At 33.9% G+C, this 23,385-nt stretch overlaps 4 protein-coding genes across 5 annotated transcripts; all 4 read left to right on the top strand.

The window, feature by feature from the left end:
- The first annotated feature begins 1,284 nt into the window (after nt 1–1,284).
- SVL1 (SHV3-like 1) lies at nt 1,285–8,638 on the top strand. 2 transcript variants are annotated; one of them, XM_012215556.3, is made up of 9 exons: nt 1,285–1,571; nt 2,428–2,724; nt 3,824–3,942; nt 4,107–4,608; nt 5,105–5,143; nt 5,255–5,539; nt 6,216–6,358; nt 7,195–7,678; nt 7,999–8,638. In XM_012215556.3, the coding sequence occupies exons 1-9, from the start codon at nt 1,463–1,465 to the stop codon at nt 8,322–8,324; spliced, it is 2,304 nt and encodes a 767-aa protein (XP_012070946.1). In that variant the 5' UTR covers nt 1,285–1,462; the 3' UTR covers nt 8,325–8,638. The 2 variants fall into 2 exon arrangements, with proteins under 2 accessions (XP_012070946.1, XP_089580249.1); XM_089724123.1 differs by having other exon boundaries at nt 5,105–5,539.
- A 2,218-nt stretch (nt 8,639–10,856) lies between these two features.
- LOC105633043 (RmlC-like cupins superfamily protein) lies at nt 10,857–13,387 on the top strand. The gene is made up of 6 exons (XM_012215555.4): nt 10,857–11,111; nt 11,199–11,248; nt 11,344–11,382; nt 11,482–11,510; nt 11,971–12,137; nt 12,799–13,387. Exons 1-6 carry the CDS (start codon nt 10,993–10,995, stop codon nt 13,301–13,303), a joined length of 909 nt encoding a protein of 302 aa, XP_012070945.1. The 5' UTR covers nt 10,857–10,992; the 3' UTR covers nt 13,304–13,387.
- A 1,179-nt stretch (nt 13,388–14,566) lies between these two features.
- Nucleotides 14,567–18,833, top strand: XYLT (beta-1,2-xylosyltransferase). Its single transcript, XM_012215553.4, has 3 exons — nt 14,567–15,408; nt 15,720–15,869; nt 17,452–18,833. Exons 1-3 carry the CDS (start codon nt 14,710–14,712, stop codon nt 18,172–18,174), a joined length of 1,572 nt encoding a protein of 523 aa, XP_012070943.1. The 5' UTR covers nt 14,567–14,709; the 3' UTR covers nt 18,175–18,833.
- A 778-nt stretch (nt 18,834–19,611) lies between these two features.
- LOC105633041 (putative MO25-like protein At5g47540) lies at nt 19,612–23,160 on the top strand. Its single transcript, XM_012215552.4, has 11 exons — nt 19,612–19,901; nt 20,040–20,201; nt 20,350–20,468; nt 20,917–20,991; nt 21,153–21,246; nt 21,475–21,534; nt 21,773–21,841; nt 22,312–22,410; nt 22,615–22,659; nt 22,746–22,848; nt 22,932–23,160. The coding sequence occupies exons 1-11, from the start codon at nt 19,782–19,784 to the stop codon at nt 23,006–23,008; spliced, it is 1,023 nt and encodes a 340-aa protein (XP_012070942.1). The 5' UTR covers nt 19,612–19,781; the 3' UTR covers nt 23,009–23,160.
- The last annotated feature ends 225 nt before the right edge of the window (nt 23,161–23,385 follow it).

The following is a 23,385-nucleotide window of genomic DNA, read 5'->3' as shown; positions in this document are numbered from 1 at the left end:
AACATAAAAAATAAAAATATTAATAAAAATAATATACTTTTTTTCTTTTTTTTTATCTCTCCTAAATAAAATATTATATATATTCTATTTGAAAATTTATTTTTTTTAAATATCCAATTATATCATACAAACATAAAGAAAAAAAATATTTTCTTTCTATTTTATATATATTTTCTGAAAAAAATTAAATATTTAATAAATAAAATATAAAAAATTTCAAATATCTCATTATCATATATATTCATCAAAAAATAAATTTAATAAAGATAAAACTTTTGAAATGCTTAATTATTTATATGTATTTATTTAAAAAATAATTTTTTATTCATTACGAGACATGATGAACCGAAATAATATTGTTAAAAACACTTATGTTCGAAAGAATTAGAACTCGAGATCTCTCACTCTTCGCATGAGTGAGAAGATAATCAAGCCGCACATGATCGGTTAAAAAAATAATTTTTAAAAATTATATCCAATCAACTAATAAACTGTAATTTTTTAATTGACCGCCATTAATGGTATTTTAGAACATTTTAAATTTTATTAAAAGTGATATAAAATTATTCTCCATTTCCATATATAGTATATATATGAGCAAAATACTTAAATCTTCACTTTTTTTAAGCATTTTTAGTTCAAAAAATTATTTGATTTCAATTAGAAGGATCAAAATTGAACTCCATTATTGAAAATTTTCGTTTTCATTTGATTTTGGGGAAAATTATTTACTTAAATGATTAGCTAGTTTTAGTGGATTTTGGATAATATTTTGAAATTTTTGTTCCTTTTAATTTTAGTACATTGAAATCAAGATATTTTCAATTTGATATATAATTAATTTCGGTTTTAAATTTTTTAAAATCAAAATTAGATGAATTTTGGATTAGTTAGATGTATTTTACATCGAGTTACCAAATGAAGAACTAATAAGAAGAAAAACATCTGTCAAATTAATAGGATACTAAAAAAATAAATTCTGAAAATTGGGTTGTGATTTGCATTTTTATTTTAACGAAAGGGCTAAACTATAATTTGCTGATAATCCACCAGTTCAAGCTAGCCAAGCCAAACGATAAGCCGTCTTTCTCTGTAAAAAATGAATACGCGTAGCCGTAAGTTTGAACTCGAAACTAGTTATGTAATCACGAAAACACCACCTAATCCCTTTTTTTTTTTTTTTTTCCTATTATTTAATTTAATTTTAATGTTACTTCAATTTTAATAAATAAATAAAATATAATATATAAAATATTTCTGCGCATATATATCTATATCTCTCTGTATACATACAAATCCAATAAAGCCAGCCTGAAAAGGTTCAGTGATTCACATCTCTCCTTCTCTTTGAAACGTATCAAATCTCGCACATTTCCCCAGTACAATAACCTGACCGGAACACAACCGTACCGGCAGCTGCTTCCTTCCTTCCGATAAGTGGTGGCCTGATTCTTCGGCAGCAATGTGTAGGCCACGCGCTTTTGCTTCACTATTAGCTGGGTTTATACTACTTCATTTGTTATCTTTTGTTTCTGCTAAGGGATCTACTAATCGTTGGCAAACACTTAGCGGTGAGTCTTTGTTTTCTTTGTTTTTTTCGAGCTCTTTCTCTTCTTTCTCACTCTATAATTCAGTTTTGCTTACATTTTCTCTCTCTATAAGATGCATGGAAATTTGGTACTTCGATTTTCAGTTTTTTTTATTAAATATTTTAGCTGATTGATTACCAAGTATTTTTAGTAGGAGATAGAGTAATTGGTTTCATTAAACAAAGAAATTTTGAAAAAAAAAAAATTATTTGATTTTTGGAAAAATCAGTGGCAAATTTGATCTCGGAATTTTTTGTTGTTTAAAGCTTAATGTATAGATTTTCCCCTCTATCTCAGAAATTTAGTAATCAAATTTATTTGATGTAGATTTGGATTATTGAGTCTACATTATTTCCGCAGGTTGTTTTCCTATTTTCTCGTTAAATAGAGATACTCTCCCTAAATGCAGGGGAAGCTTAGTTGTCTGGATGAATTTTTTTTTTTTTTTAAATTTTTGAGCCGGAAAGCATTGACCGAAATAAAAAAGAACCTTTTTTTTTTTTTTTTTTGAAAAAAAATTATTATTTGCACTATAAATTTTCTGTGCATTGTAGAATTTGATGTTTTCGAGTGCCTAGAATATTTTGGGAATTGAACTCAACCAAACAGTTGCATGGAGAATAACAGGCAGTTCAATTAAATGTATATGTTGTGCTTCAATAACCTCTCCCTGTAGTGGCTTCGACGTCTATGGTACAGTGAAGGCGACGGAAATATAACATTTTGGATTGAGAAAAAGTCTCCATAAGCATTTGATAGAATTGAGTTTTAGCCATAATTTTGAGGACTTATTTTCAACAATTTTGTATGAACTCATTGCTTTATATCCCTATTGCAGGAAATCCACCTTTAGTTGTAGCGCGGGGAGGATTTTCAGGAATATTTCCAGATTCCAGCTCATATGCTTATCAATTGGCTTTGGCCACTAGCGTACCAGATGTAGTGCTATGGTGTGATGTGCAGTTAACTAAAGATGGAGTAGGAATTTGTGCTCCTGATGTCAGGCTGGAAAATTCTACTGATATTTCATTATTTTTCAAAAATAGGGAGAGTACTTACATAGTTAACGGTGTCTCCACCAAAGGATGGTTTTCAGTGGATTTCACTTTTAGTGAATTAATATCAAACATCGGCCGTAAGTTCACGGTTCTCCATGTATTTACTCGTTAAATTCTGATACCCTGTTAACTTTTGATTATCTTTATAGGTTATTAATGTCTAAAAGCTTTGTGGGGTTTATCTATATCTCCCGGGTTTATCTATATCTTGAGGGAGAAGGAAGAAGCATTGGCTGCTTATTAAAACAGGGAGGGAGGGGTTCCTAAGATGTAACACTACCTTAGAAAAGTAATAGGAGGAGGAACCAGTGAAAATATCAGGACATCAAAATACTGTTATTTCTGTGTTTTTATTCTTTTAGATACTCTTATATTCAAGTTGCTTTTTAGAAATTACAGGCACTAATCCTTCCTCGTGGATTTTGCAAGGATAAATATAAAATTGAAAGAAGTTGCAGCCCTTTACTGTCAATAGTGCACTTTTCTTATTATAACTATCCATTACACTATTCAAAATTACTACTTATAAATGTTGTATGCTTATACACTGTAGTTATAATTGGAACCCTCTTAACACATGAATAATTCCCTCTTCTTTGATGATGCTCTAACCTTACATCATTCAAGTGAATTAATTGCATGAGTAATTTCCTTCTCCTTGTTGCTCCAGTGAGCTTACATCATTCAAATGGATTAGTTGCATGCCTGAAGCCTAAAGTCCAAGTTCCACTGATGAACTTTGTTGCTTTGTCTGTATGCTTGATTATGTTAATCTTGTTGTTCACTGTCATTATTGGCCCATTTGTATACAAGCTTTGCCTGATGGATGGATGAGACTTACAATAATTCATATTACTTTCCTGAATAAAGGAAATGGTTGATAACATTGGTTCACTGAGTGATGACTGGTCATTTTGTCGCAATTACCTAATTGCAGGAGCACTGGATTTTTTATTTTGGCATTTGGATGTACTTTGATTGATTGTCCATTTAACCTGGGAGTAAACTATATTTTTCTGATACTGGTTTCTATGGAACTCCTTGTCTGGTCACATTTCTTATGAAAGAAAACCACCCCACTTACTGGTCTAACCACTTTATTCTAGACTTTAGTTCTAATTTGCGTTTTATTTGAGCTGTGACACTCAGATTCTGACAACTACTTTACTGTGACAGTTACCCAGGGAGTCTATTCTCGATCTAATATGTTTGACAGCAATCTTTTTCCAATTCAAACCGTTGAAAATGTGACTGCGCTAAAACCACCGGGCACGGGCACATGGTTGAACGTTCAGGTAGATGACTGAAAAAATTTTCCTGTCTATGTCAGATAAATGCCTTCTTTATTTTGGTTTTTGTTTTTCTTGTCATTGTTACTGTTCCGTTTTATTCAAATTCAAGAGTATACGCTTTCCTTGCTATCACTTCAAACCAACCTTTTTGTTTGATTCTTTTGCAGCATGATGCTTTCTTCACACAACACAACCTTAGCATGAGAAATTATGTACTTGCTATATCTAGAAAAGCGGTTATCAATTACATCTCATCGCCAGAGGTTGGTTTCTTGAGAAGTATTGCTCCACGAATCAACCCTAATATAACAAAATTGGTCTTCCGATTTCTTGGACCCAGTGATATTGAGCCTTCAACAAACCAGACTTACAGTGCTTTCCTCAAGAATTTAACATCTATCAAGACATTTGCCTCTGGAATTCTTATCCCTAAGAATTATATTTGGCCTGTCGATGCAACTCTTTATTTACAACCTCATACTTCTGTTGTCTCGGATGCACACAAGGCAGGGCTAGAAGTTTTTGCATCTGAATTTTACAATGATGTTCCATTTAGTTTCAATTACAGTTATGATCCAGTGACTGAATATCTATATTTCGTTGACAATGGTGACTTCTCCGTTGACGGTGTGCTATCTGACTTCCCAATAACTGCATCGGAAGCATTAGGTGGGACATCTTCTCCTTCTGTCCTCCTTTAATATCATGCATCCATACTGATTGTGAAGTATCGGTTCTTCTTATTGTATAATATTATCTGCCTTTTATAAATTGCATTTCTGATGCCAACCTCAATTAGTATGAAACCTAAGTAATTTATTTTGGGAACAAGAGAAGTGGACTCATCTACATTGTTTTTAGCTTTCTAGCATCTTCAAATTGAATAAGTTTATCAGTTTTTTGTCAGGAACATTCTGGTCAAATGGAACTCTCATTTTGCTTTTAATTGTTGCACTTCTGACTTTTCATGAATGCCTACTTTTCTCTAAGTTTACAATCCAAGTGCTGAACTTTCTGTGTATGTTATACTGACTTGTACCTAAGAAAGATGCACTGCCACTGCTAGAGTGTACTCTTACTCAGCTAATGCATAATTGCTGGTTTTATTGTCCTAGTCTGGATGAACAAATATTTTCAGGTGCTTATTCCTCCTTTTATATTGCAGATTGCTTTTCTCATTTAGGCAAAAATGCTTCAACACAAGGTAAGGCATCATTACATAATATATTGCATTTTATAACAAGATTTGACATTTCATCACCGTGTCTTTTGGAATCTTACTTTTACCTATTTCATTCACCTTGTCATGATCCAGTGGATGTTTTGGTCATCTCAAAAAATGGTGCAAGTGGAGATTACCCTGGCTGTACTGACAAGGCTTACCAGGCAGCAATTTCGGATGGAACAGATGTTATTGATTGTCCTGTTCAAATGTCAAAGGATGGAATACCATTTTGCTTAGGTTCCATAAATCTTATTGATAGTACAACAGTTGCTCAGTCCAACTATAGCAACCTTGCACAAATAATTCCAGAGATTAAAAAAGGCAGTGGAATATATACCTTTAGCTTGACATGGAATCAGATTCAGAAATTGACACGTAAGTCAAACTTGGTTCCTATTTACTTTTCTTTAGTGTACTCATCATTTCAATCCCCTAACTTCCTTCTCCTCACAGTAAAATATGGAAATTGGTTCTGAGTTCATATATGCATGATTCAATACTATGATGCAAATTAAATAAAATAGCTCGAACCTATAAGGAAGAAAGAGAGGTAAATATGTGCTGGCTAGTGCGCACTCTTGTGTATATGCAACTAGCTCAATACAATAATTTATTGGTTTGGGCTGGTGAGCTAAGACATCATACCTAGTCAATGTTGCTGCTTGAGAATTAATACTATATAAAAATAAACAAATAGAGAAATTGGAAGAGATCAGATAAAATTGTGAAAGGAGATGTTCTCTCTATGTTATTTTTTGAATATTTGAGATTTTTGTTGCATGCTTTTTATGGTTTTCTGCTTTACTAGCAATGAATGACTTAGTACGTAAGGGAAAGAACAGGAATGAATCACAGCTTTTGTGAACTCTTTTGTTCTTATATTCTATAACAATTACTTCTTTTCCCCTTCTGCCTTAAAAATATGCTTTGGCAATGCAATTGATGTTTGACTGTTCCATTATGTTCTGTTCTCCGGGAAGGTATAGCATCCTGAACCTGTTTTTCTATGAAAGATTTATTTTGTACTGATGTACTTCTTATTTTATATTAGCGATAATATCAAACCCGTATGCAAAATACGAATTGCTCCGGAATCCAAAGTTCAAAAATGTTGGGAATTTTTTAACTTTGTCTGATTTCTTGGACATGGCGAAGAATGCAAGCTCTCTCTCTGGTGTCTTAATCAGCATTGAGGTGGGTTTTTTCTATGCCGAAATAGTTGTTCACATTCCTTATTGCATGTTTTTTGGCTGCTGGTTGATTCTGGTGGCAGATCATGCCTCCTCCATGATCTCCTTCTCTCCAACTAGCTACCATTGTACTTGTGCAGTCGTGCATGTGTTTTGATCATTCAAAAAATTGAAAATAAAAATGATAAAGAAACCGTGGAAAAGAATGATCTCCTTGGAAAGCCATTCTCGGCATAAGAATCAACCTATAAATTTGCTTCTTGCGCTATTTTCTCTTAGGTCATATGCATGCTTGCCCTGCTGTCTTTCCCATCCATGCAATATACGTTTACTAGCTTTGAGATATTGAAACCAATATTTCCAGATACCCATTCACAGGGATGGATTAACCTGTCAGATTTTTCTGTTCCATGATCTACTTTCCAAACATCTGACTCTAAGCCCCTCCAGTTGAAATGCTTATCTTAAGATATATGGCTCGAGTAACCAAACTCTAGGAATGGACTTAGGCAGCTTTACTGGTTGGGTATAGCCTAGACTACTGTCTTGTTGGGTATAATTGTCATAATCAGTCATACATGATTGAAACACTGTTGATTTGGTAAAGCTTTATGAAACATCACATTCCAGCAGTTGCAATATCTGCATACATCTCATCTGGTGGGAGTATACGTCATCCTTTGCTTACTCAATTAAGAGAATACAATTTAATTGCTGAAACACTTCTTTGCCAAAATGGTCAAGGATTTGTCTACTTTTTATGAAGGAGCAAATTCAGCAGAATAATTTTTTTTTTTTTCTACCATGTCTTGATATTTTTACGTCTTCTGCTGCTTTCAGAATGCACCCTATCTTATAGAGAAGCAGCAATTACCCGTAACTGATGCAGTACTTGATGCCTTGAGCAAAGCTGGTTATGATAAACAGGTTGCACTCGAAGTTATGGTTCAGTCAACTAACAGTTCTGTTCTAATGAAGTTTAAGGGAAAAAGTCGCTACAATCTTGTTTACAAGGTTGATGAGGATATTCGAGATGCTCTTGATTCTGCCATTACAGACATTAAGACGGTTGCTGATTCTGTAGTGGTCAGCAAGAGTTCCGTCTTCCCTGACAATGCACTTTTCCTCACTGGTATTACAGATGTTGTACCAAGGCTAACTAAATCTGGGCTTCCCGTTTATGTGGAGACCTTCAGCAATGAGTTTGTGTCTCAAGCATGGGACTTCTTCTCGGATGCAACTGTGGAGATCAACACCTTCGTTGTAGAAGCCAATGTTAGTGGTATTATCACAGACTTCCCTAAAACAGCAGCTAGATACAAGAGTAAGTGGGGTTTCTCTCTTTCTATTCCTTTGACATTGGAATATTTAGGACACGTTTCATAGACCTCAGTGTAATGAGTTTTTATTTCTATTCAATTGCATTCTTTATCACATTACATGTTATTTGAGTTGCAATTCAAAGCTCAGAAGAATATACTATACCTATTACATCATCACTGTTTGGACTAGTAATATAATTGATTACATTGCATTATATTTTATCAGGGCCTTACCAAACATAGCCTTATCTTTGTGGGAAGGTTCATGCACAGTTGTTTTAGGAGCTTTATACTGAGATTTGATTTCTCCATTCTATTCCAGGGAACAGATGTTTAAATTTGGGTAAGAACATGCCTTCTTACATGAGGCCAGTTGAGGCCGGTGGTCTTATGCAACTAATTGCCAACTTGCCACCGGCCGAGGCTCCTAACCCAGTGCTAACAGAGTCTGATGTCATGGAACCACCTTTGCCCTCTGTTACAGCGAGAGGTCCATCTTCTAGCCCAGGTAGTGGAACTTCAGGTAGTGGAACTTCAGGTAGTGGAACTGCAGCAGCTCCAGCATCACCAAATGCACAACCTAAAATTGCTGTATGCTTGTTCCTGTCAAATCTGGCTATTCTCTTCACCATTCTTTTGCTGCTCTGAAATTGGAAAACAGACCATGATCACTCTGCTCAAGAAGATCATACTACATATTTCTGGTCTCTTTGTTTTAGGATCAAGTAGCATGGAGCTTTTTGCTGCATAATTGCTCACTGCAAATCTTTTTCTTCCTCACCTTTTGGTTATTTATTGAACAGCGATGCATTCTTTTTGTTTTGTCGATGTAGTAATTAATGTTCATTCTTCTTCTTCCCCTTGTATTTTGAGAGACACAGATTCTTGAGAGGGACATCATGTCAAGACGGATTCGTTACCCATTTCATCTTTGTAAGATAATTAATATTCTTTGGTGTGTATCATTCATGTGAAGTTTAGAGATGAACTGAACATGCCCGTTGCTCCTTTCAAAAAAAAAAAAAAAACATACCCATTGCTGAAACATGTTTTTTTTATTATTATTTTTAATTTTCTCGAATTTCTTTACCAATCAACTGGAGAAAAAGAAATGATAACAGCACCATTTCGTAATAGAAAATACTATCACCGTTACGGCTAAACATCAGTTAATAGCCAGCCGTTTCAAAGCACAAAGTCTTACACGTTATTGTATTAAAAAAAAAAAAAAAAAAAAAAAACAATGTCTCTCTTCATTTTCTAGGTGATTTCGACTCTAAAATAATCCAGTTGACCTCTTCGTTTGTCCAACGGCATTCCTTGCATCATGCTTTGGCGTCCATGATGTCATATCCATTTTGATGGGCCCCTCTCTTTTTAAATGGACCCCGCCTCCATCAATACCAGGGCCACCACTGTGATTTAGGGCAAGCCTAAATGATGTGGGTGGATTAATTGCAAATTGACAATCCTTTAATAGCTATTGCCTATTAGTACCTTTACTTAAAAATATTGTACTCACATATTACTTTCTTAATCTGATTAGAAATAAATCATTTTCCATTCAAATTGAAAATATCTTTTATATGATTTAATTTTAATTTCAAAACTTGTGAAAGACGATAAGATATGATTTAATTCAATATGTAATTTCTAAATATGTAATTTTTATAAAATTAAGAATTCGATTCATGAAAATATATTTATGATTCCTGAAATGAAATTAGTTTTATACATAAAATTCCTAAGATAATACAATAGCTAATTAGACGAATTGGAGGAAATTATTAAAAGAAAATAGCAATTCTTTTGTTATTATATTTTTTTTAAGGTGGTCGGGTGGCCAAATGTGGACAAGAGAAATTGTGACATCCACAAAAGAATCACTTTTGATTTTAAATTTTTGTTTGTTTTCATAAGTTGAAAGAGAATTTTGACAGTTGCTATGATTTTCTCCTTAAAAGATGTTTGAAATGTGGTCTTTGATCAAATTTCGTTGCGCCATTATCATCCATACGAATATTTTCCCAACCTTTTCTCATCAACATACGATAATTGAATCATTAATGCATATAGTTAGGTATTTTCTTCTTTTCTTAACGTTTTAATTACGAAAATGACTCGTTTTTAATAAATATTTTTTTTATAATATAGGGTTAGAAAGTTAATTAAGAATAATTATAATAAATAAAATAATGTGAAATTAACTTGAAGAATAATTGAATTAATTAAAAAAAGAAAGACGAAAATTGATCCATTTCTATTATGTTATACTACAAAAATTATAGATCTTAAAATATTTGTAAATTGGATTTTGCTATTACTTGTCATTTCGGGTGATATTTGTGAATTGGCTTACCATAGTCATATGATTGAGTAATAATTTATTGACGAACATAAAATAATAATATCTTAAAGTACGTGTTAGCATGGTTAAGTTGATTTAGTTAAACCGGTTAATTTGATGATTAATCGGATTTTAATATTCAACTCGAAAAATAAAATAGAAGTATTCGATGATCAGTTAAAGATTCAATTAGAATGAAATCTAACTGTATGACCCGAATTTTCAAGCTAAAAATAATATCATTTTGCCCATTGTTAGATTATTGTCCCTTTTGGTTCATTTTCTTGGTCTATTGAAGCATTGGTTTGGTTCAATTCAATTATTGAAAAATTTTGGTTAATTGAATCGGGTCAATTTGTTTCCATTCCATTTTATTTTAACTCGATTTCTATAAAATTTTTCTGAGCTAATTCCGGTGCCCCAACCCACCCATTGCCTGTGCTTACTAGCTGGATTCTAGTGTTGGAAGTTGACCAATGAAATTGAGAAGCCAAGATGAACAAAACATGTCAAAGCTTCAAATGGAAAACAAAGAAAGAAAAGAATATCCTCAAACAAAATCACATTTTTTTTTTTTTCATAGTGGACCAATAAAAATCATATTATGGCTCCACAATAATCCCATATCATGCTTACGCATGTATCCACCTAGGATCAAACGATGATGATCCTCGACTCATTCGACACGTGTCCTCCCTGCAGCGGCTATGATCTAAGATTTTCAAAAACACATCATCACAACGCTAAGCTGACGTTAGAGAAGTATAGAATTAAAGAAGGAAAGATCCCTTGAAATTATGGAAAGCTCCCCATGTGGGTCTTATTGGCCGCCTAATGTTTGCTTTGACCTTCCAAAACAGAGCAACTATTGCCACTCTGTAATCTATATATACATTCATATATTTTCTCTTTATTTCTCACATTTTTTTCCAATATATCGATAGTCACTGTAGTTAGAGCTGAATAGAAATGCCTGAAAGAGAGGATTCTTGCGTTCTTGTTCAAGAACCACGCCAAGTGGTGAGAAAGTTCTTGGCCAGGCCTCAACGTGAAGGAGTTGGAGCCACTGTTAGAAGAAGCATAGGAAGGTAAAAAATAAACAAAAAAATCAATGGAAACTCGAGGATTTTGAGATGTTTGTACTGATGGGTTCTTTTTCTTTTTGTTGTTTATAGGTTTGAATTGAAATACTTTGATCCTTTTCTTGTTCTGGATGAGTTCTCCGGTGGGTGCTCTGCTTTCCTTTAATCTGCTCTGTTTCATTACTTGAAATGTGATTGATTGTCTTAACATTTTTGTTCCGGGATTTGGATATTTCAGTTACTGCCCCAGCTGGTTTTCCTGATCATCCACATAGAGGTCTGGACTGGATTCTTGATCATATTTGAAATTTTCCTAAGTGTTTTTTAACAATGAAAAATGAGTTAATTCTAATTCTTCTATTCACTCTCTTAACAGGATTCGAGACAGTTACCTATATGCTTCAGGTACATAAACTGAAAATAATCCAGCAATTCAAATCCTTAAAATTCTTGGGTTTCTATTTTTCTTTTTAAATAAAAGAAAATAGCTAGAGCATTTTGGATATTTAATTGAACTTGTAAACTAGTCAAATAGCTAATTACTTAATTAACCTAAGTGATTAATGTCTAATCATTCAATTACACGTGATTTTATAGCCTATTGCTAAGGTCGGCAAGTTATTGCTTAATTGATTAAGTCAAGGTTCAAGGTTGACTCACAAGAAAAAAGAAAAAAAAAAAAAAAAACAGAGTTAAGAAAATTCCTTGCAATAGTTCCAAATTAGAGAGCAAAAAACAGAGCAGAGAAGACAAAACCTGACCTTGTGGTTTAGAAAAGATTAAGAATATATTGTTTGTTTGGTTGTCTAATATGGACGGTTGTATGAGAAGTTGAATTACCTTAAACTGATAGTTAAATGAATAGGGAGCTGTGACACATGAAGATTTTGAAGGGCACAAAGGGACAATAGGTGCTGGTGACTTGCAATGGATGACAGCAGGAAGAGGGATTGTTCACTCTGAGATGCCTGCTTCTCAAGGAACCCAAAAAGGCCTCCAGCTGTGGATCAACCTCTCCTCAAAATATAAAATGTAAGCACTCTAACGAAAGCTTTTTAATTTTTAAGTTAATTAGTTTATTTCAACATAAAATAACATAAAACAAAAATTATAAGCACACTTGAAGTTTACATGATTTACTTACGCCGTGGCTTTCAAGTTTTCTGGAAAGCTATCATGACCTTACACTTTAATATTTTAGTAATAACTACGTCTCTCGCTAAAATAAAATGCAAAAGTACATGATCATGATTAAATTCTTGTAAAATTATTTTATTTTAGTGAGATATATAGTTATTATTGAGATGTGATGTGAAAGTGTAGCGCAAATTAGGCAAGAATACGTCGGTGTACCACATTACATAGATATGACTGTTATGATTTGTCATTATAGTACCTTTCCAAAAGTCATGCTTTAGAACAGCGCACTAAAGTTTTCTGCTTCCAGCCAGCCTGATAGAGCCCTGCTGCTTTTAGGACAACTTACCTTCTGTTTGAGAATCTTGAACGATGCCTTGCCACTTTCTCAACATGTTATTCAAAATTCTTTATCATTTTGTAGCCCTAAAAAATCTCATAATACTAAATTCAATTTTCTATACGACTAAACAGAGACTCGATTATCGAACTATTAAATTAATATATTATCGTAATTATGTTCATTGACCATTGTTTAATTCAATTTTACTGATAGGATTGAGCCTAGATATCAAGAAATACTAAGTAAGGACATTGCAGAAGCTTCAAAAGATGGGGTGAAGGTTAGGGTGATAGCAGGTGAGTCCTTAGGGACTAAGTCACCAATCTACACAAGAACCCCAACAATGTACTTAGATTTCACTCTTAAACCAGGAGCTCACCTCCGGCAACCGATACCGATAACTTGGAATGCTTTTGTTTATGTATTAGAAGGTGAAGGAAAATTTGGATGTGCAAAATCAGTTGCAACATCAGCTCACCATCTTCTGCTTCTAGGCAGTGGAGATGGGTTAGAGGCATGGAACAAGTCATCTAAGCCATTAAGGTTCATTTTAGTTGGAGGGGAACCATTGGGTGAGCCTCTAGTCCAATTTGGGCCTTTTGTGATGAACACACAAGAAGAGATTGACCAAACAATTGATGATTTTGAGAATTATGTTAATGGGTTTGAGAAAGCAAGGCATTGGAGATCTGAAGCTGCTATTAGCCTTGATTTTTAGATGCTGTTATTTGATTAAGAATTTATTAGTTGATTTTTATTTTTAGAGGAAAAGAAAATAAATATTGCTAATTTTAAATCTGTATATTAGTTTGTTTTCTTTTTATATTCATTTTTTAAAGTTGAAAAATTTTATGATTTTTACTTTTTATTAGAGTTAATGGTAAAATTGAAAAAAATAATATACATTTTATTTTTTTTAAATGATAGATATTTTGGACAAAATAAATTCTCGAAACAAAAATTGAGAAAATGTGTTTCCTTAATTAAAAAAAAAAAGGGAAAGAAAAGGATCTCAACTTTGAAAAAAGAGGGCTTAATTTATATTTTTTTGGGTGCAATATATAATTACCAAAAACCAATTTTTTAAATATAATTATCAATTCAATATTGTACCAAATAATCCAAAGGCCCAACTTATAGTCAAAAAGAAAAATATTATTTTTAAATAAAATAATAAGTTTTAGCTTATATTGAAGCAAAAGCTATTATTTTTAATGCTGGTCTTATTGTTTAACCTTTCAAATCCTAAGTAGGGTATAAGAAGAGATCCATTAATCGAGTTTATATTTTAAGTTTTTCTTGAATTTAGTAATAATATGAAGATTTTATTTCTCAAATAAACAATAATAATTTATTAATAGAAATTATTAAAAATTATTATTTTAATTTTAATTAATTAATTTATTTAATGCAAAATCCAAATGATGATTATTAAAAATTGATTTTTAGTAAATGACTCCCTCTCTCTTCTAAAACACAAGTAGTTAATAAATGATTTTTTTTAAAAATTTATCTTTGTTTATATTATATAAAATAATTATTTTCATTTTAATTTAAATAATAATTTAATCAAATTATTTTTAATTTTATTGTAATTTAAGAGATTAATTATTCTTTTTTAATTTTAGTAAAAAATTTTAAATACTTATATTTTTGGGATGGGTGGGCTTGGGCTATATGTACCATCTCGCATCAATTTGATTTTGCGAGCAAACACAAAACTTATTCCAACTATGAATATTCAATTCATTAATGATCGATCCAATCAAAATATCAAATATCGAATGATGTCCTAACTAGCCACTAGGTCTGTAAAATTGGAAACTACTACCTGGAAAAAACAAAATGAAAAACAAAAAAAAAAAGAACTAGCCAATCCAACAATAATATCTGGAATACCTTGCACGTGTCACGTTCTCATTGGATAATTGGAAAACCCAATGTGAACTTCTTGCATCACTTCATTATTAGTACCTTACAATTTTTTATGTAAGTTTCTTCTGTCGACAATGGTGTGCTGGAGGAGGAGGTGAAAGAAAAGAAAACCCAACTGAAGCTTGAAAGATCTAGTTGGGTTTTTCGGGTTTTAGAGAGAAGAGGAAAGGGCATTGACTTAGTTGTACCATGAACAGAACTCACTCTAAGCTCTTCAAGATCGTCGTCTTCCTCTTCGCTCTCAACTCTTTTTCACTTTTCATCTACTTCTCCTCCCCTTACCACCACTATCACCGTCACAATAACCACCACCAACCAACTTCATTGACGGATCATCTCCCTTCCCTCTTAGATAGCCACCGCCATTTCCTAACAGATAACCGCCGTTCCCAGATAGATAATATCAATACTAATAATAATTACCTCAAGCCATGGCCGATTCTACCTTCTTACCTCCCTTGGACTCAGAATCCTAACGTTTCTTTCCGCTCCTGTGAGGCTTACTTCGGAAATGGTTTCACCCGACGCCTCGACGTCCTCCCTGCAAATCCGGCTAGATCTTCCGGTTGGTTCCGTTGTTTCTTCAGTGAGACGCTTCGGAGCTCCATATGCGAGGGTGGAAGTGTGCGGATGGTGCCTGAGAGGATACAGATGTCAAAAGGAGGAGAGACGATAGAGCAGGTGATTGGGAGGACGGAAGATGAGGAGTTACCTGAGTTTGAAAACGGTGCGTTTGAGGTTCTCGGAGTGAAAGGCAAAGGTAAAAATCTTGTTGATAGAAAATTCTTGGATGCGTATGTTTCTGAAGGGCAGATTACGAGGCACACGATGCGTGAACTGATAGGTTCGATTCGTGTCGTTGATAATAAGGAGTTTCTGTGCGATCAGGTTAGGGTTTTTATTTTTGGATAAAGTTTTTAACTTTGAACTTTATTAGCTTATATATGTCAGCAGCTGTTACCAGTTTCTTGGAGGTGATTTAATGAATGATAATTGTTAATTATTGATTCTGGTGATTTGGTTGTTCGTATTTAATTTATTGGAAGCAATTTAATGCAAATGAATCAAAAAATTTACCCTAAAAATGCATACTTTTAAGTATATTAAATTTTAAGGCAGAAATATACCTAAATTTGATTCTTTTTGCCCTTTACAGTTTTCATGACTTCACTTTCTGATAGTAATACTTTTGCTTACAGTGGATTGAGGAGCCAACACTTCTGCTCACGAGATTTGAATATGCTAATCTTTTTCACACTGTCACGGATTGGTTCAGTGCATATGTGTCTTCTCGAGTCACTGAATTGCCTTATCGACCTCATCTGGTTTTTGTGGATGGCCACTGTAGAGTATGTTCTCTCCACTTTGCCTTAATTGTCTGCTTTTGTTTATTTTTACCTAGAGAATTTGATGGTAAAATATAGAGAAGACAAAGATAAAAAAAAAGAGTTCAGAAGCTTTAAGAGAGAGATAGCAGATACATAAGAGTTTAAATGATCTTCCTTAAATTTAATATGTTCTGATAGAATACGATTCTTGTATGGGTAAAAGAGATGATGGTTTTGAATTCTGAGATAATTTTGGAGTGGGATATCTCTTGGTTGACGTAATGTAGTTTGATGAATTTTAGTTTACTTCTCCCTTTGTGTTTTTTTTTTTTTCTCTCTCCTTCATATAGAGGAGAAGCGTGAGTTTCATGTGGTGAATGAGTGTTTGTTGTTCTTAGTGAAGTATGAACACCCTTAATCTTATAAACTGAATATCCTAAACATGATAATGCACCCTCCTTGTTTAACAAAAAAAAAAAAAAACATTGAAAGTGTTGCTGTTATATCATTTCAAGCTAATATACCCATGTAGGAAATTTTATGATAGGCTTTCTTTTTTGACCCTTTTTCTCTTTTCTTGTTACAATTCCCAATTTCATGTGGGAAAAGAGAATAGGACTTGTGAGCTTTGGCAAATCAAAGATCCAAATACAATACATATTATATAATATCCCCACTTAACCTCTCTCATTCTCATGCTATAAGATGCATTAATAAACAGACAGAAACAGAGGTAAACAGAGTAAGAGAGAGTAGAAGAAGAAGCTGGTGTCTAGACTGCAAAGGAAAATGATATAGGGCAGAAAGCTTCACATTCTAAGAACCCTCACCTTCTCCAAATCTGTGATATAATTAGAATTAAAAACTCATTTGTTGTTAGCATAGCTTTCATCATGTGTTAAATTCTTTGCTCTGTTTTTTATGAAGGTGAAAAGAAGCTCTATTATTGCAGATGCTATTAAAAAGAAGGAAAAATATAACTGAAAATATAACTTTGTGGGGTGGGGGGCGGACCAGTGGCCCCTTTCAAATAGTTTTGCCCTTAATATGGGGTGTCAGCGGTCTAATGCTGCTACTCCACAGTCCATCATGCCTAGAATAATTTACACCTTTTACCCACTTTGCTACCCCTCTATTTATTCAAACAAGTTTGTTCTTGTATTCCAAAAGTTCATTGACTCTCTTTAGAGGGGTCCAATTATTTTGAATGGACAATCATATAATGATAGCGGAAGATATTTTTGTAGGTTATAGTTGTGTCTATCTTTTATTGGTAATTGTTTCTTTGCACTGATTCTCGACTATGTTTGTCTGTTTAGACAAAGTTCAAATATGCCTTGGCGAATCTGCTGTTTGGTGCTTTTCTGCTTCATGAATTTTCAAATATGTTCTTGTTGCTTTGGTTTCATTTTATTTTGTTGGGAACATGGCTTGGATAAAGCGGGTCTGCCAGCGATGTGTCACATAACTAACCATCAAAATTTAGGATTGGTTCTTTGTAAAACCAATTGAAGCCCCTATCTTTTCCTTTCTCTTTGCTTTTGGCTCTTCAAGGTTTGTTTGATGCTTTATTTGTTGTGCTGACCCGCATGATAATTTTCAGGCACCTTTGGAAGAAACCTGGAAAGCATTGTTTTCAGGTGTTAGATATGCTAAAAACTTCACTGGCTCTGTTTGTTTTCGTCACTTTGTTCTTGCTCCTTTGGGATATGAGACTGTGCTGTTTAAGGGACTAAATGAAAAAATAGATTGTGAGGGAGCGTCTGCACATGATCTTTGGCAAAACCCTGACAACGGCAAAACAGCCCGATTATCTGAGTTTGGAGAAATGATTAGAACAGCCTTTGGCTTCTCTGTCAACAGACATAGTTCTGAAAAGCCTATTTCAGGTCATAATGTTCTATTTGTCAGACGTGAAGATTATTTAGCCCATCCACGTCATGGTGGTAAAGTTGAATCAAGACTGAGCAATGAACAGGAAATTTTTGACTCATTACAGAGCTGGGCATCAAATCATCAAGAGTGCAAAGTGAATCTTGTCAATGGGTTGTTTGCCCATATGCCTATGAAGGAGCAAGTGCGAGCCATTCAAGAAGCTTCAGTTATTATAGGTGCTCATGGTGCGGGACTGACTCATATAGTTTCTGCAACACCAAAAACAGTGATTTTAGAGATCATTAGCAGCCAGTTTAGGCGTCCTCATTTTCAATTGATTGCCCAGTGGAAGGGATTGGAATACCATGCTATCAATCTTGATGGATCATACGCCCGTCCGGATGTTGTTATTGACAGGCTTAAAAGAATAATGAAAAGCCTTGATTGTTGAAAATTTTCTGCTTTTGTTTGAAATTGATAGATTATCTGGTGGCTGGGATGTGCAAGTGACGAGAAATACTCTCTGCTTGTCTATCTTTGAGTGTCTGCTCGTTATTCTTCCATCATTTTGTCTCTTCTCTGATTTACTTTCTCAGGCTACTGATTTCTCCACAGTATTTTTCATGGTGGTGGCATGAATCTGATGCAACACGATCAAACGCCCTATGCAGAGCAAGATAATGATGTTCAATCCTGATTTTTAATGAAGATAACCATTTTTCAACCATTCTGACTGCAAGAAGAGGATGCCTTGTGTTCATTGGATGCAGTATGTGTTATTATCTCGACACCGATCATTTTTATGCTTTAGAATTAGAATTATTAATGATCTCTAGGGAAAGCGCAATGACAGGTTTTATCTTGAATTTTCTAGGAGAGTAGCTTGTAATCGCCTGTGATTGTCTTACTTGTAGAATACATCAGTAACTGAGTCACATGTTCAATTTTAAAATGAAATACTTTTGTACATGCAGACTAGATTTTTTTTTTTTTTTTTTTTTTTTTTTTTGCATGATGTGTTTAGCCATACGCATTGTATAGAAACAGACAGCATATGTACTTGGTCATCTTATTTGTTGTAATTGAATCTCGTTCCTATTTGAGGTGGAATTGTGTTTGTTTTTCTCTATAGTTTTTTTTTCTCTTAGAATCCTACTTTCATGTTATATTAGCTTTGCTTTGTGTATCAATTGGGACTTGGTGTGCAATCTTGAGCATTTTATTCATTACAGAGGAACTAATGGACCAGAGCCTGACAATCTACAGAGCTTGTCTTTGTGTTTTGTCTGAATTGGGATTTTGATTTGACAATCTGTTAGATACTCTGATAGCATTATTTCATCCTCAAGTTTAGCTGGACATTCTATATTTTAAAATAGCAGCTTGCTGGTTTTTCATATGATCCATATGATTACGTTAGCGGTTGACTCTTGTTGGATAGCTGAACGTCGCATGTTCATCAAGGATCAGCTGCTAAATTTTGTGTTTAAAAAATATCAAAAAATGTTAATTTATTTCAGACGATCTATTGTTGGAAGAACCCTAGATGTTATTAGAGTAAGGATGGTCAACGAAAGCAACATTTTGCGTTAGAAATTTTTAACTGAGACTTGTATCATTCATTTGATAATGTCCCGTGAGACGTATAAAATGTATGAATAACCCAATAACAACGGAACTTTGACAAGCAATAGAGAGAAACCTTTTAATTATTATCATAATAGAGAAGGTGCCTTGCTCAAAGTGAAAGCTTTTATCCACTAATTTGAAAAATGTGTTGCCTTACAGAAGAGAGTGAAGTAAAAGAGGTGGAAAGCAACAAATTTTAATAACTGTCACATGATACAACACGTGACCTTAAGCACTTAAACAGTTCCGTATTAGTTCGCTCAGGCTCCACTTTCTATTTTTCAGAAAATTACATACATGTCAATAACGTTTACTCCACCGATTTTCCGGGAAAACAAACACCTACTCTCTCCCTCGCCTCTTCACTCTCACACCCTTCAAAATTTTGACAATTCTAAACCCTAAGAGAGAGAAATAGGAAGAAGACAAATGAAATCCCTCTTCAAGTCCAAGCCAAAATCTCCAGCTGAACTCGTGAGGCAAACTCGGAACCTTCTCCTTTCCCTCAATGGCAGTGGTGATCTTCGCGGCTCCAAGCGAGAAGAGAAGGTTCGTTTTACTTATCTGTATTCTTTTAAATGTATAAAGTTTGAATTTTTATTTCGTTTGGTTTACTGTTTGTCCAATTCTTAGGAAAGACGTTTAGACCGTTGTGGTATTTATTTATGAATTGTTGTGTGTTTGCAGATGGATGAATTGAATAAACACATACGGGAGTTAAAGCTGATTCTTTATGGTAGTAGTGAATCTGAGCCCGTCGCAGAGGCTTGTGCACAATTGACTCAGGAATTTTTCAGAGAGAACACGATGCATCTTTTAATTATCTTTCTTCCAAAATTAAGTTTGGAGGTGAGGAATGAAAAGGAATATATTTGTTGATTCATTTTGATTTATCATATCTAGCTTTAGAGTTTGATATCTTGTTCATTTTTTTCACTGCTATTTTTCTTTTGCACTCTTCTCTTTTGCTTATCATAAAGAAGATCGTTTTTCATAGGCACGTAGGGACGCCACTCAAGTGGTAGCAAATTTGCAGAGACAGCAAGTTCAAAGTCGGATGATTGCTTCCAGTTACTTGGAAGCTAACTTAGATCTTATTGATATTTTGATATTGGGGTAAGATATTGTCTGTGGAAATTCTTGATGTTTTGATGATTATTTATGCTGTTTGTGTGCCCTACCTTAACCATACCTTAGATCTCACGTTGTATGTATTGCAAATTTTAACATTTTTACATGGTTCAGTTATTAACTTGGAAGTTTATATCAGTCGGTGCAAATGTGCTTTCATTGCTTTTTGTGAACATCAGACAGGAACTAAGTGTCATGTAGAATTTTGTTTTATTATGAACATAAAAATTGTAGTGGTCAGCACATAAGTGCCACTTCAAGCTTGCTAAGCTTTGTAGCCATTTTTGGACGAGAAAAGTCTTCTTGTAACTGGCTGCAACACTAATTTTAGGGGAAAGCTTGTTCTATAAGTCTATAGAGTTGGTAAATCTCTTATTTGTCTTCTACTTTGTTTTCTTGTGGATTAATTTGCTTATATTGATATCTTGATTAGGTATGAAGATCCAGACCTTGCTTTGCATTATGGTGGTATGTTGAGGGAGTGCATACGTCATCAGAGCATTGCAAAGTAATTATCTGAAACTGAAAGATTAGTTGGCAGCATATTATGCATGTGAGGTGGATTTTTTTTTTTTGGCATAACTTTTGGTCGTCAGCTGGTGGATGTAAAGATACTCTTTCTGAGTTCATATTTTTAAGATATCCCTTACTTTTTAACTCTTTTTGCAGGTATGCCTTGGAATCAGAAAACATGAAGAAGTTTTTTAACTATATACAGCTTCCAAATTTTGATGTTGCAGCAGATGCTATGGCGACTTTCAAGGTTGAGTTATCTTAATTAGTACTTTATGGCAAGTACAGTATAGCAATTTTCGATGTTTAATTTTCGCAACTATCCCTGGCTGTTGGTTGATCTTGCATCTATACTTACTAATCCTATTCATGAATAAGTTAACCGAGTTTTGGTATTTTAGTTGGCCTAATGTTCTGATTCTCCATTATAGTTGCAATACTTGCAAGCATGGTGATTTTATTGTACAACATGTTACAGGAGCTTCTGACCAGGCACAAATCCACGGTTGCTGGATTTCTTTCAAAAAATTATGATTGGGTATGTCTATCCTGATCTTCTCCCTCTGTTAGGTTGACAATTTTTCTCGTCAGTTGAGTAAATTCTTGTTTGTGTGTCAGCCTGTGCATGATATGTTCCTTTGACGTTTCTCTGTTCTTGAAGATGAGTGTTCTAGGATCTGAAAAGTCTGGCCAATTTGTTGTCAAAATATCATGTGTTCAACATGTTCAACACTTCGATGGCAATTTAACCTTTTGCCAACTTTTTGTGGTTCTAGTTCTTTCAGGATTTTAACTCAAAGCTGCTGGAATCTCAAAGTTATATCACCAAACGACAAGCTTGTAAGGTGTGAAGATGTTTGCAAATATCTGCCTATGCAAGTTTAATCTCATGCATCGACCATCTGTTACAATGACATGGAACTGAATCTCATTGTATGATAATTTCTTATTACTCTTTTCTTCCCTCTTTTTCTGGAATGGGAAATAGAGCATTTCCTGTCCTTTTTCAGTACGGGAATATTTCCTACTGGAAAGAAATGCAATTATAAGAATTCAGGGTACAACTAATCCCTGGATTCCTTAAGTTGCTGTTTTTGAATCGTGTACTGTCCATAATTAACATGAACATTCTTATTAACTTACTATGGGGCTGCACTTCTTATGTCAATAAATGTTGCTTCTGCCATTATTCAAAATTCCCTTTATTTTTGTTTTGTGATTATAGGAAAAATCCTATATATTCTGTCTGCTAGTAAGATGCACTTATTTCTTTTGCAGCTGAGCTTATGCTGACATTTTCTGCTATTCGTTTCAGCTTTTGGGTGAAATTTTGCTTGATCGTTCAAATACTGCAGTCATGGTTCGATATGTAAGCTCCAAAGATAACTTGAGGATTCTAATGAATCTTCTAAGGGTATGTGTTCAGTGTCTTTGATTGTCAAGGAGAATTACATTTTCAATCAATTTTTTGATTAATAGAATCTGTTAAAGAGGAAATAAAGCACAGAGGGCTAACTATTAAAGCCTCTTTAGATTATTCATGCGTCCTTAGCATGCAAATGGAGCAAAAATTTATAATTCCAACGTAGTCAATTGTTTCTATTACATTCCATTTCAGGAATCAAGCAAGAACATCCAGATTGATGCATTTCATGTGTTCAAGGTATTGACTCAAATGTTTGGCATAGATAATTATAAATTCTAGACTTGTATTTTTATTTATTTGCCATCTTCTCTCATTGCTGATAGCTTTTTGCTGCGAATCAAAATAAACCTCCTGAAATTGTTGGCATCCTCATTGCCAATAGAAGCAAGCTTCTGCGTTTCTTGGCCGACTTCAAGATGGATAGAGGTATAACATTGATTAATTTGAACATTTTTTAATTCTAACGTTATTGTCTTTTTGGGGTGAAAATCAAGTTTCATTTGTTGCAGAAGATGAGCAATTTGAGGAAGATAAAACTCTGGTGATAAAAGAAATTGCTTCATTAAAACAAGCAGGTGACCATTGAATGGCCTTGGGGAATTGTGTAGCCTATGTCAGTTAAATTAGATGGTGGGTGGAGTCATTGGCTAGAGATAACGGTTTAGACCTAATGCTCCTTGTACAAAACTCTTATCAGAAACAGAAGTTAAAGAATGGGAAGAACTAATTATGACTTTATGAGATTTTGTCTTTTTTTTGTTTCAGTTTTATTTTTTCATTGTTTAAAGCTGTCTCTTATGACATGGTTTTTTCTTTTTGCATTGATGATACTATCTTCTCACGCTATTCCAATTTCCGATTCCATGAGGAAATTTCAGGGGAGCTTTGATGGTTCGCCTTATATATCTCCTTTTCAATACAATTTTAAGTTGTGCTTATGCTTGTTACGAACAAGAATTACCC

The sequence above is a fragment of the Jatropha curcas genome, chromosome 7, assembly GCF_041381405.1.
Source record: "Jatropha curcas cultivar XTBG-Jc1 chromosome 7, XTBG_Jcur_1.0, whole genome shotgun sequence".
NCBI classification, from domain to species: Eukaryota; Viridiplantae; Streptophyta; class Magnoliopsida; order Malpighiales; family Euphorbiaceae; genus Jatropha; species Jatropha curcas.
This window is presented reverse-complemented; position numbering and strand designations above follow the sequence as displayed.

What these genes read in the sequence shown, in the direction of transcription:
- SVL1 (XM_089724123.1), top strand. Translation starts at nt 1,463, where the DNA reads ATGTGTAGGCCACGCGCTTTTGCTTCACTATTAGCTGGGTTTATACTA. An exon ending in GCACATGGTTGAACGTTCAG is followed by an intron (nt 3,943 to 4,106) that starts GTAGATGACTGA and finishes ATTCTTTTGCAG; the next exon opens with CATGATGCTTTCTTCACACA. An exon ending in TCAGATTCAGAAATTGACAC is followed by an intron (nt 5,540 to 6,215) that starts GTAAGTCAAACT and finishes ATTTTATATTAG; the next exon opens with CGATAATATCAAACCCGTAT.
- LOC105633043 (XM_012215555.4), top strand. Translation starts at nt 10,993, where the DNA reads ATGCCTGAAAGAGAGGATTCTTGCGTTCTTGTTCAAGAACCACGCCAA. An exon ending in CAGTTACCTATATGCTTCAG is followed by an intron (nt 11,511 to 11,970) that starts GTACATAAACTG and finishes TTAAATGAATAG; the next exon opens with GGAGCTGTGACACATGAAGA. An exon ending in CTCTCCTCAAAATATAAAAT is followed by an intron (nt 12,138 to 12,798) that starts GTAAGCACTCTA and finishes TTTTACTGATAG; the next exon opens with GATTGAGCCTAGATATCAAG.
- XYLT (XM_012215553.4), top strand. Translation starts at nt 14,710, where the DNA reads ATGAACAGAACTCACTCTAAGCTCTTCAAGATCGTCGTCTTCCTCTTC. An exon ending in AGGAGTTTCTGTGCGATCAG is followed by an intron (nt 15,409 to 15,719) that starts GTTAGGGTTTTT and finishes TTTTGCTTACAG; the next exon opens with TGGATTGAGGAGCCAACACT. An exon ending in TTGTGGATGGCCACTGTAGA is followed by an intron (nt 15,870 to 17,451) that starts GTATGTTCTCTC and finishes GATAATTTTCAG; the next exon opens with GCACCTTTGGAAGAAACCTG.
- LOC105633041 (XM_012215552.4), top strand. Translation starts at nt 19,782, where the DNA reads ATGAAATCCCTCTTCAAGTCCAAGCCAAAATCTCCAGCTGAACTCGTG. An exon ending in TTCCAAAATTAAGTTTGGAG is followed by an intron (nt 20,202 to 20,349) that starts GTGAGGAATGAA and finishes CGTTTTTCATAG; the next exon opens with GCACGTAGGGACGCCACTCA. An exon ending in CGTCATCAGAGCATTGCAAA is followed by an intron (nt 20,992 to 21,152) that starts GTAATTATCTGA and finishes CTCTTTTTGCAG; the next exon opens with GTATGCCTTGGAATCAGAAA.